The sequence below is a fragment of the Corvus cornix genome, chromosome Z (genome assembly GCF_000738735.6).
Source record: "Corvus cornix cornix isolate S_Up_H32 chromosome Z, ASM73873v5, whole genome shotgun sequence".
NCBI lineage: Eukaryota > Metazoa > Chordata > Aves > Passeriformes > Corvidae > Corvus > Corvus cornix.
The window spans coordinates 8828357-8841836 of record NC_046357.1 but is presented as its reverse complement, the minus strand read 5'-3'; the positions used below and the strand labels follow the sequence as shown (position 1 = coordinate 8841836).

At 37.3% G+C, this 13480-nt stretch overlaps 1 protein-coding gene across 2 annotated transcripts in view; it reads left to right on the top strand.

The window, feature by feature from the left end:
* The window catches only part of PARP8 (poly(ADP-ribose) polymerase family member 8), a 132309-nt gene that overhangs the window by 69578 nt on the left and 49251 nt on the right, over positions 1-13480 (top strand). For both annotated transcript variants that reach the window (XM_039566988.1, XM_039566989.1), the window contains exons 5-9: positions 793-863; positions 3270-3347; positions 7881-7975; positions 11279-11339; positions 12392-12482. In XM_039566988.1, the coding sequence (XP_039422922.1) occupies positions 793-863; positions 3270-3347; positions 7881-7975; positions 11279-11339; positions 12392-12482 (396 nt within the window). The remainder of the gene's footprint in view (positions 1-792; positions 864-3269; positions 3348-7880; positions 7976-11278; positions 11340-12391; positions 12483-13480) is intronic.

Sequence of the window (13480 nt, the reverse complement as noted above, 5' to 3'; positions counted from 1 at the left end):
CTTGATACATGGAAGGGTATGCTTGTCTGACATACAGGTACCTTTATACTGTATTTAATAAAGATCTGTGCATACTCCATAGAGACATTTTAGATTCTAGCAGACAGATTCTCTGATTATTTCAGGCTGCAGGAGAAACTGCATAGAGCACTCTTAATTCTGACAGTTCTTCAGATAGGAACACTTGACTTAGTAATTTTTTTATTATTATTATTATTCTTTAGGGCATTTTTTTGCATAACATAGAATTACTTTGAATTCCACTGGAAGACCAGTATGATCTTCAGTCTCTGATCTCATTTATACAGATGTAAATCAAGAGTAATTTTACTGAAGTTGTTGCAGTAGCACACAAACAAAATCTTGCTATTATCATCAGAAGTTTGAGATAAATTTAACTTTCAAATATTTCTGTAATTTGAAAAGAAATTAAGCCCATAATTTTACAGTAGAGTAAAGACCTATCTTTTCATTTTCCTGAGGGGTTTTGATTTTTCATTCTTTTATAAATTACACTAAATTAATGAATGACACTAAATTGTAAATCACAAATTGGGAAAAACAAATGTCCTAGATGGGTCAGCTGAATTTCAATTCACACTTTAAAAAAGTCTTCTGGGAAGTAGGGGCTTCCTAATTTTAGGCTGTTGCATTGTAAACTCTTTGATGCATTTGATTTCTGTAACTTTTTGTTTGTTATTTGCTTTACTACTGCAATTAAAAATTCCAAGTCTGCATATGCAAAACTCACTTTTTTTTATGTATGTTCCTTATTTCCTTTTTTTTTTTAAGAATTAAGAAAAACCAGTGATGTCAACTATTGCTTATCCATAAAGTCAAAATTACAGAGGGAAAATGGAGAGGTATGTATTTCTTGTGTGCGTATTTTAACAGAAATTATTTTAAGAAGCAAAAGCAAATAATAAAATATGACTGTTTACCATAGACTTCCTATCAAAGTGTGCTTATTCAATCTGTGCATGTTTACATGTTTTAAAGGGTGAGCATATTTCTCTGTTTTTCATACGTGGTTTAAGCAGTGATTCACTTAGTTGGGAGAGGTTTCCCTCCTCTCCTAGGAAATATGTTTTTGGCGTTTATTTCATTATATGTTCAACGGTATTACAGACCCTGTTGGCCCTAAATATACTGCTCTCCTAGAGAAATAGATAATGATTCCATTACCTTCTAACCTGCTCTGGCACATAAGACCTTAATTACTTAGCTCGCTGCTTCTTTGTGTAGCCTGCAGCAATCCCACTGCAGACTCGAGACCTCTGCAGGACTCTTCTCACCATAAGCAGAGTCTTGAGTATTAGGGTCTTCTAGGCATGGTGGTGTTTGTCCTGTTCCTCCGGCACAGGTCTCTGACCAGTCTCACTGAGATATTAAGAAAAAAGTGGCACTAATGTGAAATCTACAGGGTTGACAGTGTTACAGCCTCAAAGAAGGTACCCCACAGGCTCCTGTCTCAAGCAAGAAATAGAGCATTGTCAGGACTTCGGGTGCTTAACTTAAAGACTTCCTTTGGTAAGGGTGGGTGCTGAGTTTCTTGATCCTGGAAAGGGGAGATAAGCATGCCTAGATGCTATTTGTTCAGTTTTTTTAGTAAATGAAACCTCATTTGATGTGAAAAACTGCACTGAAAATACTTTGCTTCTGCTGTCTCATCATTGTATTGAGTGCTCTGTGAACATAAGAAAAACAAGTATGGGAAGAATTTACCCATTTCCTTAAAAGCCTGAGATACAGTTGGCTTCTGTCGGACTGAGTCTGAGCTTGTATTTTGTTTCTAGTTCAATCAGGTACTTAAATGTGAAAGTACTTAAAAAAAACCTTTATAAAAAGTGTCTTAACACTGACAATTTCTGTTGGCTAGGCAGTTCAAGGTTTGCTTAGAATATGATGGGTTTGTCACTATTCTAATGTGAGAATTAAATTTCTATTTTTTTGTGTGGAATTTTTGCTCAGTTGATTTCTGTTTTGCAACAGACTTCCCTCTGAAGTAATTTTATTATAAAACAAAGAAAACGAAAATTTATTTATTTTCAGTGAAGTAGAAGCAGAAATTATTTTTATGCCTTTGCAGAAAATATTTTTATGTCAAAAATTGCCATGAGATTGGATGAAATACGGTTTTTGCACTATATGTATGTATACATTCAATGAACAGAGCCGGAATTTACAGGCAGAGGTAGAAAAATGAGATTATAATGTCTGACCATAGAAATTGGGTGATAAGTGTATATACATATTGACATTTATGGTTGTGGAGTTTTGGGGTAACATTTATTTTTTGATTCATATGTCTGATTGCTATTCCATTATGACAGATCTGTGTAGGACACGACTAAGAAAAAAGGGGTTAATGATTATGTTCAGGTTGAAGTGAAGAATGATGGTTTTAACAGGTGTTCTTTAGGAGCTACTAGTCAGCATAGGGCATAGAAATAACACATGTGTTGTGGAAAACAAGAATTACTCTCTCAAGCAATTACATAGTTACAAGTAAAGGTCCAGTGGTGGGAAACAGAATATAACATTTAATCTCATGCTGAGTTGCAGTCAGTACCGGGATCAGTTCAGTTTACTTGATGATATTATTCACAAAGCAGCCTATTTAGAGCAGGTTTTACTTAGGTAAGCATGGGACTTTCTAATCCTTACTTTTCACTGTCTCAGAGCAGAGCTACTCAGATAATTAAGTTTGAAACTTTTCTGGCACCAGGCTGGAACTTCTGTTAAAAATACTAATTAAGCAGCAGTGTGTCAGGTTTTCACAGAAGGAAATATTAGATAGTCCATGCTTGGACTTGGATTATTTCCTGAAACTATTAGAGTTTATTTATGAGAATGATGTAAAATAAAGTTGTAGTAGGTTGGTGACACACCAAAAGATATATGCCCAGAACCAGTCTTGGTGGGAAACTTATGCTTTGTTTAGCAAAAGCACAGAGTGAAGTATCCCCACATAGTCTGCTGAATTATCCAGTTCTTTAAAATACCATGCTGTGCTTGTAACCACACAAGTATTATTTTTCCAACATATATTTGAGGTGTTTTTATGTACCTTGTAGTAGGTGCTTTTTTCATGTGGTATTTCATTATTCTTAAAATGGGTCCTCTGGAAAAATTATTCTTAAAGATCTCTTAAGAAAGGATGCTATGAGCTTATTTGTATAAGCATAATTCCTGTAGTTACATTTAGAGCTATTCATGTGAGGTCAACATGTTGCTTTTATCATTGTTAACTTTCTTTTTCCATTAAGGAGTCACGGCACAACAGCACAGTTGAAGAAGACTCTGAAGGAGATAATGATTCTGAGGAATTTTATTATGGAGGACAGGTAATGCAGGCATTTTTTTGCGCAAGTTCCAAGAAAGTAATATTTGAGAGTTCTTATGTTCATTCCATTATACATTTATGATAATATTTAATTTCTTACGTTTCTTCACTGTTGAGTAGAGTGGCATGTGTATATATTCATAGCATTTTGTAGCAGAAATATTGAGTATGTTAAAATCTGTAATTATATCAAATTCCAAATAAGATTACTTTGTTTACATCTGCAAAACTGTAAGAATGGAAAAAGCAAATACCCTCCAGAAAGCTTGAAAAGAGAAGCTAGTTGCTTACTTCCAGGAAACAGATAACTGACTCTGTAAAGCTTATCCCATTATTGATACAAATGGGAAGTCAGGCAAGGTCCAAATCTGTTTCCTTCTGGAGGATTGCCATTTTTTAAAGTAAAAAGCACTGCATTTTTATGGTGAAAATGGTTATTACAAAACAATTTTGGTCTAGGCAGTAGTCCATTCTTTTTCTGAGCTCGAGAGTAAAATTCACCTTGAAAAATGCTGCATATTTGAGATGATTGTACTGCTCTGTGTCTTTCCTTCTGTTCCCTCAGCAGAATTAATTCTTACATTCTCCTGTGTATTGGGAAATAAAATCTTTTCATGCCTTTTCTTTTTGCAATATGCTTCACACTGCTAGTCTCTTTATTCCGATTTTTCTTACTTTTTAGCCTAAACATTGCCCCAAGGAATCATTCCTTGCTTCCGTTATTAGAACTGGTTTTTTTGATGAACATTTTAGTGAATTAGGGTTGCTGTTTATGAAAGTTGTCCCTTGCCTCAGCCTTGAGGCTGAAGCCATCCGTGCCCTGGGTTGGGGCAGAGCCAAGGCTGCAGGAGCACGGCAGCAGTGCCAGCAGGGTGGGTCGGTGCAGAGAGCGTGGGATGCTGATGAGCAGGACATCACTGAGCTTCTTATCATGCAGAGCCAACAGTGCGGTGGGGTTAGAACACAAAATTCATCTTGAAGTGCTTGACAGTAAAAAAAACCAAAAACCAACAAGGCCCCCAAACAAACAAACAAAAAAACAACCCCATGCCCCTGAAAAGCTGTTAAAAGTTATATTGTAATTAGAACTGAAACAATGTATTTTCATTGTCTGAAATAGCTGACATGGGAAATTGACTCATGCTTGCTTCAGAAATGACTGCAGGAATTGCCTCCCTTCAGCTGCCGGCTCCTACAGCCCCATGCTGGGGAGGATCATAGACATAATTCACTGCAAAGAGCAATGTCTTATTTTAATCTGCCTGAGAGGAAAAAGCTTCTGATCTTGTCCTGTAGTGATGAGTTGCGTGTACCGGCTTCATTTTTCAACTCTGAAGAAAGGGCAGTAACCTCAAGGTGAAGGAAAAGGCAGAAAACAGCTGGGAATGCTTATTTCTTGAACCAGGGCGGATACATTTGGTAAAGGATGCCTGGCAGTGCCCAAATGAATGAATAAATACTAACTCTGCCTGTGAGATATGAACACTGATAGCAGTACATCATTTTGCAAGGTGCAAAATGTTTACAAGGGTAAGAGAACTGTGTAATAGACAACACTGGTTAGAATTTAAGTGCCTTATATTCAAATGGAAACTACATTATATTGCATTATCTTCTCTATAAAGTAATACATTTAACTGAAGGAATAGTAACTGGCAAAAAAAAAAATCATGTCTGCAATAAAAATAAAATATCAGTTGATTATTAATGTCTTGAATATAAAATATCCAAAAAGCAAAATAGGAGAATAAGGAAAAAAAAAAAGGGACATCACAGAAAGTGTATTTTAAAAGAGGAAAAAATGTCGTGTTTAATCTAAAATTTCATGGTCAGAAAGACGAAAGTCTAAAGAAGACATGTACAGTTAAAAAATAATACTGAGGACTCAGAAAATAAATAGGAAATCAGGTAATGGGCAAAGTCCCTTGCAAGACAGAAAAGAAGAATCCTTTTTCAAGGAGAGTGTTTGTAGAGGTTAAGTGAGCACCAAGTGCATTGGGGAGACAAAAGATTCGATCATGTATGTGGGGAACAGGCAAGGCAGGCTCCTTCACTTGAGACAAGCTTGTGCTATGCCCACAGGGAAAGGGAGCAGAAATACTGGCTTTAACAATTAGAGGGAAGAGATGCCAGTGTAATTGTGTGCAATGCAGTTGGGAAGGATGGAGGTCAGGAATAATTCTTAGCATTTCTGAGTGGTTACAGCTGGAAAAGACAAGAGGGTCACTGATGATGAAACAAGGATTGTGGAAGATGGGAAATGGTGTTTGATGGGCAGTGAAAAGAAGATGCAACCTTTTCCTCATAAATCAAATGTGTCTACTTCCTAGGCACCTGCTTGTAATCCTCCCTAAGGATTAAATGGATAAATACTTTAAAGTAGCTAAGTGGTTCAATAGCCTAAGACCTATTGATTTTCAATGGGATTTAGGTTTTAAATCACTTAATCTCCTTTTAAAAAGCAACCTTTTGTCAAATAATCTGAATAAGGTCTCAGATTAAAAATGGAGACTTTCTAAACACAGACCTTTGAGTCACAGCAAAGTTATCAGATTTTTTAGCTTTTATATTCACTTCTTCTGCAACTCTGTTAGTTCTTGCTTTGAATCTCTATCTTCTACATTTGCAAATAAGAACAGGAGATGAAAACAGAAATGCTACTGCGTTTGGCTCTCTTTCTGCATGTCTCTTGTGCTTCAGCTACAGGACATACTTGAAAATGCAGAAATACAAAACTCTGACAGCCTCCTCTGCGTACATCAATATGTCTGTGGCACTAATTCAGGGGTGGGTGGGAAGTACCATACTGTGGTCTTAAAATCTGCCAGAGCACTGCTTTGTTTCCTTTTTGAGTTCATTGCCTCTTACCATGAGAAAATTAGAAAAAGCATTATGTTGAGCCGTGTAGTGTTCTGCATAATGTTCCTTTTATATTTTACTATTATTGAAACATAAGACTGATTTAAAAATCTGGTTTAGGACCAAAAAAGGTGGCAAGTGCACCACAGCTACAATTTGTGAAATGATTGCTGTGCTCTCTTTGGAAGCAGGACAGCAATTATTTACGCATCTTTAAAGAATTCATCTTTGAGTAATGAGCATGTAAAAAGGATTGATTTCCCCCTACCTAAAGTGAAAAAAAATTACAATAACGATTTTCTTCCCATGCTCTTCTACTTGGAAAATTGTTCTGACATGCCTGCCCAAACAAAGGAAGGCTACTTGTTTTATGACCTTCTGGTCATGAATATCATTGGTATCTCTGAAAAATACATGCCTATGCCATGCTGATGAATTCTGTCCCTTAAAGAATTCTAAGTCTAATCAAATTAACTCTCTTATAATTTTCAAATGTCAAAAGGTGATCATCTGATTATTATTTTAATACTATTGAAATTTAATTAAACTGAAAAGCGCATCTCTAAGTATCAGAGCTGAAAGTGTCACAGCACTGGTTTCCTACAGATTTGGGTGTACAAATGGAAGAAACAGTACTGCAGTTGGATGTGACTCTGCAAGAACAAGAATTCTCTGCAGGATTCCTGTATAAGGATATATATGTGTGGGTCTAAAGGGATAAATTACATTCTATTGCTTTGCTCTTGATATTTTCAAAGGTACAGACCAAATCCTACGCTCGTTTCTGAATCTGTCCAAATCTAGGGAGTTCATTGACTTCTGTGGAATTACTGTCATTCTAATTGTTGTAAAGACATAGATTTAGGTTCACACAATCAGGATAATTTTGCTTGAGAAGAAGGTAATAATAGACAGATGATGAATAGATTGTTACATGCCCAAAGAGGTATTTTGGACCTTATAGAAGAGAGGAGGATAATAATTATTTTGACTTCATACCATCCAACCATACCCGCTCACAAGTTTTGCTTTTTAGTGTAAGCACAAAAATAACTTTTTCCACTTTTCATGTAGAGTTTGAAAAAAGAAAAGGGGTTGGTGTCTAGGTAGATGCTGCTTTATACCTTTTCTGGTAAAATACTGAACATGGGAAAGTGTTCTTTTAATTATTTTTTTTAGTCTCCTGTTATGGCACTGGTGTGTAGAATGCAGCCAATGAGTAAGCTGAAAATGTAATTTAGATGCTGGGGTGCTGGGTATAGAGAATAGTTTCATGTTGCTTTTGTGCGCAAGCCATTCTGTGTCTAGTATATATATGAAAGTGTGACAACCAAGAGTGAGCAAACCTTTATCCTGTAGTGGTTGACAAGACTGGGGAGATCTGGTTCTTATCCTGCTTAACATTCTTAAAATACACAAGTATCCCAGAAACAAACCCTGGGACAAAATAGGACAGATGAATGAGTCCTTTGCAGCTTCTCTTCCCACAAACAGGAAGAGAACCCTCAAAACCCTTCAAGGCAGAGGTGCCTGCTTTGAAAATCTTCTGTCCTTTCTGAGTGTGGCATTAAGGAATCTGAATGCAACATACTTCACAGGGAGAACTTTCAAGAGTCTAAATCAAGTGCCAGAAGTGAAATACAGAGCTCCCAAGATATTCTTCTTTCCCTGACAGGTTAGCTATGATGGAGAACTTCACAAGCACCCACAGCTGGAGGCTGATTTAACAGCAGTGAGAGAGATCTATGGACCTAATGCAGTATCTCTCAGGTATGACACTGGCCTTTCTGTATTGTGGAACCTTTAATGTTTTGGAGTTCGAGTTCCATATGCATCTTCCCTGACTGCCAAAGCACAACTCGTTCCTGGTGATTTCTGCATGTTGTGTGACAAAAGGAGAGAGCACTGCAAGCCAGCATCAGTGCTGAGGTTTTGGGGTTACTTTGTTGTTCAGCATGGGTACAAGTAGCTGTACTGAGAACAGCCCTGTTCTAAAACATCATTGTCTTCTGCAGTTGTAGTCAGGCAGTTGTGTTTTGTTGTAAACTACAGTTCAACATTTCTCTAAACCCTTGTTAAACTCCTTTTGTGTCATATTTTGTATTTTGCCCTGGAGGTGAACAAGAGGAATGATAAGAGATTTAATAAATATCTTCCCTAGGGAATGACTGAAGGAATTGAATTTGTCTAGTCTAGGAGAAAAAGAGAGGGAGAAGACACAATAACAGTTTTTCTTCTTCAAAAAAGCTGTTTGTAGGTAGGAGTGATCAAATATTCTGTATTGTCATCATGAGAGAGATGTTAGAAGCTAGGGTTTGATTAGAGATTAGGGAAATTTTCTAATTGTGGGAATCTAAAGTGTCCTACACAGGGAAGTAGTGGAACCTTGGTCAGATGTGAATTGCTAAGAATAATTACACACAAATTCTGTTGGGCATATATCAACATGCATGATACTGCCAATAGTGCATGTCTGTGTAGTATATATACTTTAATATTCCTCAAATATTTTATAACTTCATTTTCCATCTATGTAATCTTAATAAATTCATAAAAATAACAGGTAGGTAAGATGTAACAGACCTGTCAGATGTATTGCAAGGAAAATATCAAAGTTGTCATACAAACCAGGTAAGAAGCAGAGAGAGCATGCCTACAGCTATGGTGTACTTATACTTTCTCAAATTAAATGGAAATTTATAGCACTGCAAGAACCTGGGGAATTGAAATCTGGATAGTTGTATGTAGGTTTAGGAAATGAATGAGATAAGTCTTCAGTTGCCAAACTGATAACTATGAAATTGAGGTTCCTTTAAGCTCCTAAAATGGAAACATTATGTGTAACCTTTCGAAAACTTAAATGCATGTAATTTATTGAATCAGCTGTTTCACTGGAAACACTGTGATCCCCTTGAGCTCACTACAGTAGAAACTGGCACCTGTGGCTGCTTTTGGCATGTGTAAAACTTAAATGTTTCATCCACTCTATTGCAGCTGAAAATATTTAAAAATTCTTGGAAATACACCCCACAGCTTTAAGCATTCATTTTCATCCCTCTTGTGCGGCTCCACTTCTCTAAGGAGAGAGAAGTTTGTCTGACAAGGAGATCCGCTAAGAGGCATATTTCCTAGAGAGCTGACCCTCCTTTCAGTAACCTCTTGCTGTCACAGAGTCAGTTTTACTTGTAAAAGTGAAGTTCCTGTACCTGCATGCTTTTCACCACTGCCCTTAAATATCTGGCCACAAAAGCCCTGAGAAAGTGATTCATCCAACTGATCCAAACTCTTTTGTATCTCTTTACATTGCATATTCATTTATGGACAGAGGACCTCTGGGAGCTTCAAAACCAAAATGTGTTGATGAAGCCATTGTAGACAGCAGATCATAAGCTGCAGGTGTTGGAATAAAACATTATTTCCTCCTCACTCTCAGCTTGGGAAGTTAAAACTAGAGTTAGCATCATATGTCTAAAATTCATCTTCTAGGATTGTAGTGGGGCAGGGGCAAAGGGATTTCTGCAAGTATGGAAATATCACAGTTAAAACTAATTTTTATCTTATTCTTTCTTACACTTATTTTTCTATTCCATTAGTTTAAGCATTTCTCTGTTTAATTTATAAATTTTTTCTTGTTTACAACCTTTTGAATCTCAGTTATGTGAGTAACACCAGCCTGCATTCATAAAAATTACTTAAGATAGCGTAACAAGGTTTGGATCTTCCGGAAAGTGAACAAAAAAACCTGATGCCACTGTTGTGTAGGGTAGTGACTAAGCCATTCAGTGTGGAGAGCTTGCCTGTTTCAAAGCCAGGTTTTCAGTGAGCTGTAGGGGTCAGCGAGTGCCTGTACAGCTCTGGGTGAGGTGACACTTGGAGCAGCTCTAAAGGTGGCTGGGAAGTCTCCTGTGATACAGCCCTGTCCTGCCATTCACCTGCCCTGTGTGTGCCATGTGTGGACAGACTTGTATAGAGGGAGAACTTGGGTTTGCCCTGACCAGAGAGAGCAGTTGGGTTACTGAGTTTTGGTGGAAGGGGTTCCCTCAGCCAAACTTCTCAAGAGCTCGAGCAATTTCCAGTGCAAACTAAGCCCTACCTCAGCTGAGAGGTCACTTTGGTAGGAGACAGTTACATTTTAGTATTTCAGAATTGCCTTATCGACTGATGCACAATTGCTTCTGTGCACTTGGTCAAGTTTAATAGAAAAGCATGGAAGTCACTCTGAGAACAAGCATAAAAATGCAGTTTAAAGTTAAAAACACCCTAGTGACTGGAAGCTAATCTGTGAAAAATTGAGAGATAGTACTTTTACAGTATGGCCCACTTAGGTAATTTAAATGAAAACAGTTTTTTGTTTAGCTGTGTATGTATTTTCTAGCTCTGTTTTTTCATAAGTCTTAAAGTACGTTGGGGGAGGGCAGTCAGAGTGAGTCAGAAAATAAGAGGCAGAAAAGTCCCAGTTTAAATGTAAGATTTCAGATGGTAATGAAATACCTGTTAAATCCAAATCTTGCAATATTACATGCAACAGATAAAAAAGATAACTATTGCCTTGAGCACATTACAGGGCAGTCTTTATTTTTAACAAACCAGTGCTTGAATGTATGAAGCAATCCCCAAGGTATAACATGCCATCCTCTAGGCTATGTTGTATTTGTCTTCAATGGTTTACCTGAAGCCTATTTTTATGTTGCTGGCTGTTAACCTGAAATACTTTTGAGAATTAACAAAGGTTTTCTTGTGTCATAAATGGGAGCAGCATGTGACTATTAATTTTTCTTTGTTTAAATGTACAATACACGAGACAGAAATGCATAGCAGCAATGGAGAGATTTGGGGGAATTAGTAGAAAAGATTTAGCCTGCTTAAGCAAGATCCTCTGAAAAAAACTTCTAAGTGCAGCAGACAGTCGGTCACCCACTGGGAATATTGATCCAATCTATGTAAATGTGTATTTTGTAACTATTCTGATTATACAGATAAGATTATCCTTTATAAAATCTTCCATGTTCTAAGTACTCGTGGATTGAGTAGTATCTTAAAGAGCTCTAATGTACTATAATTCTTTCCTTTCAGGGAATATGGAGCCATTGATGATGTAGATATTGATCTACATATTGATGTTAGCTTTCTTGATGTAAGTAATCTAATCACAGAATTACATAATGAACATTAATACCCATTTAATTTTGCTACACATCAGACTCTCTAGACAACCACTGATACATTCCTTTTTTGGAGACTTGATCTTCACAAGTGGGTGTCACATTATTGATTGATACAGAGTGGAAAGGTTTCCTTTCCTTTTATGATCACATTCTTAAAGTGCTGTGTTAGGCTTCTATTTGCCTCATGTGTTTTTCCTTCCAAACATGTTTTGTGAATAGTAAATGTTTTAATAAACATAAATGAAATACCTTTTTTTATTTTTAAATGTTACCCTAGACATGAGTCAGGTGAAAGCACTTCACAGCCCTGAAGGGATGACGACTTCGGCTGCAGTGCTCCTGTACACTGATTAGAGAGAGGCTTGACTGGCAGAGGAGACACGGGACAGTGGTGCTGTTTGCTGACTGGCAGCATGGTTTCTGTAGCTGTTGTGCTGTCATTAGCTTCACACTTCCTCACCTCATCTGCGCAGTAACCTCCCGACCTTGATATAAAGAACAAAAATGAGAACTTTTAAGGACATCATTAGCTTCTGCACAGATACGTCTTCTTTTCAGGGCAGCACAGCACATAAGATAGTCACTGAGCCTGACCAAAATTTTAAGAAAATCTCATCATAGCTTGAATTATTTAGACCGGTTTTAAGGAGCAAAAGTTTCCTTTGCCCTTAGTTATGGGGCTAGTTTCTATTCTGTCTTTTTTGTTCCTTTGCTTCTCAGCTTTGAAGCAGTACCTGTTGGTGGATGGGAATATGTCTGCCTGTACTGTACATGCAGTGTTGTGTATAAACCTCTGCTTGGTTTAAATGAGCTCACTCAAGACCTGGAAGCAGTCTGACACTGCTCTTCAGGGGCACTGATGTGCACTAATTTGAGCTAAGTGTAATGTTGGGGTAGATACTAAACAACTGGGTAGATGGATGGATGGTGTTTATAGCAACCCCAAGGCAGACTGATGAAAATCAGCAGTTCCTCATGGTAGCTAATGATGTCTATTGTTTTTTTTTTTGTCTTAAACTAGGAGGAGATTGCTGTGGCTTGGGATGTAATTCGCACAGAGCCAATAATAGTGCGACTGCACTGTTCACTCACACAGTACCTAAATGGTCCAGGTTGGTCAACTGTGTATTCTTCTTGTGCCTTGTGTGGTGTCCAGACTGAGCCATGGGATACTCATTCACTACCAAATCTTTGACCCTGCATGTGCTCAGTTCTACTGCTGAGAGGAGTCCTATTGATTTGAAATTAAGCTTACATGTATATGCATGGCTAGGCTCTTCCTGGTGACGCAGACATCTTATTTAAACTTCCATAGGTTGATTTTTGGAACTTGTTTGTGTGATGTCCTTTGAAATGCAACTGCTTCACCTGGGAACCAGGGTTAGGGAGTAAAGATCTAGAGTTTCTAATATGTGATTTCCTCATTTTGGAAATCAAACATCATCTGCACAGATGAGATACGAGTGATAATGAAGACATGCACAGACCTGTGCAGCACATTAATATGCCCTTTTTCATGCAGCTTTGAAGAATCAGGCCATGGTAATTACCCATTCAGTTTCTGGTTTCTCCAGGAGTATGTGAATTCTGGAAATCTTTAGATTTGGAAGAGTTTTTAAGTGAGTAAAGTTTCCTCATAAGAGAAAAATGGTCAACCTCATGAAGAATCAACTGATTTTGAAGATTTGGAAGCATTCGTATGCGAGAGCCAACCAGATATATTTTTACAGTGCAAGTCAGACTCAGTTTGGATAGTAAGTTGCCCAGCCTTGGAGACCTGCAGTACAGGCTGTCAGTTCAGGCTTTTATCTGTGGGAGAATTCTGCCTCTGGAAAATGAATAGATATTTCCAGTCATCTGTCCCAATGAGCTATTTCTATAGGATATGTTGTCTGACGATTCTAACTGTAAGCTATATTCTGTTCATTCAAATAAGCATTCCATTATACTGATCTTTTTTTCCCCTTGACTTCGGTCTTTTTGTCTGTGGTTTATTACTTGACTCATTTTTGTAAATATTCAGATCTTAAAATACGTATTTGCCATAGCAGGAAGCAGCGTTAGTATTCAGAACATTTCTATCAAAATGTAATTTAAAAAATAAAAGAGT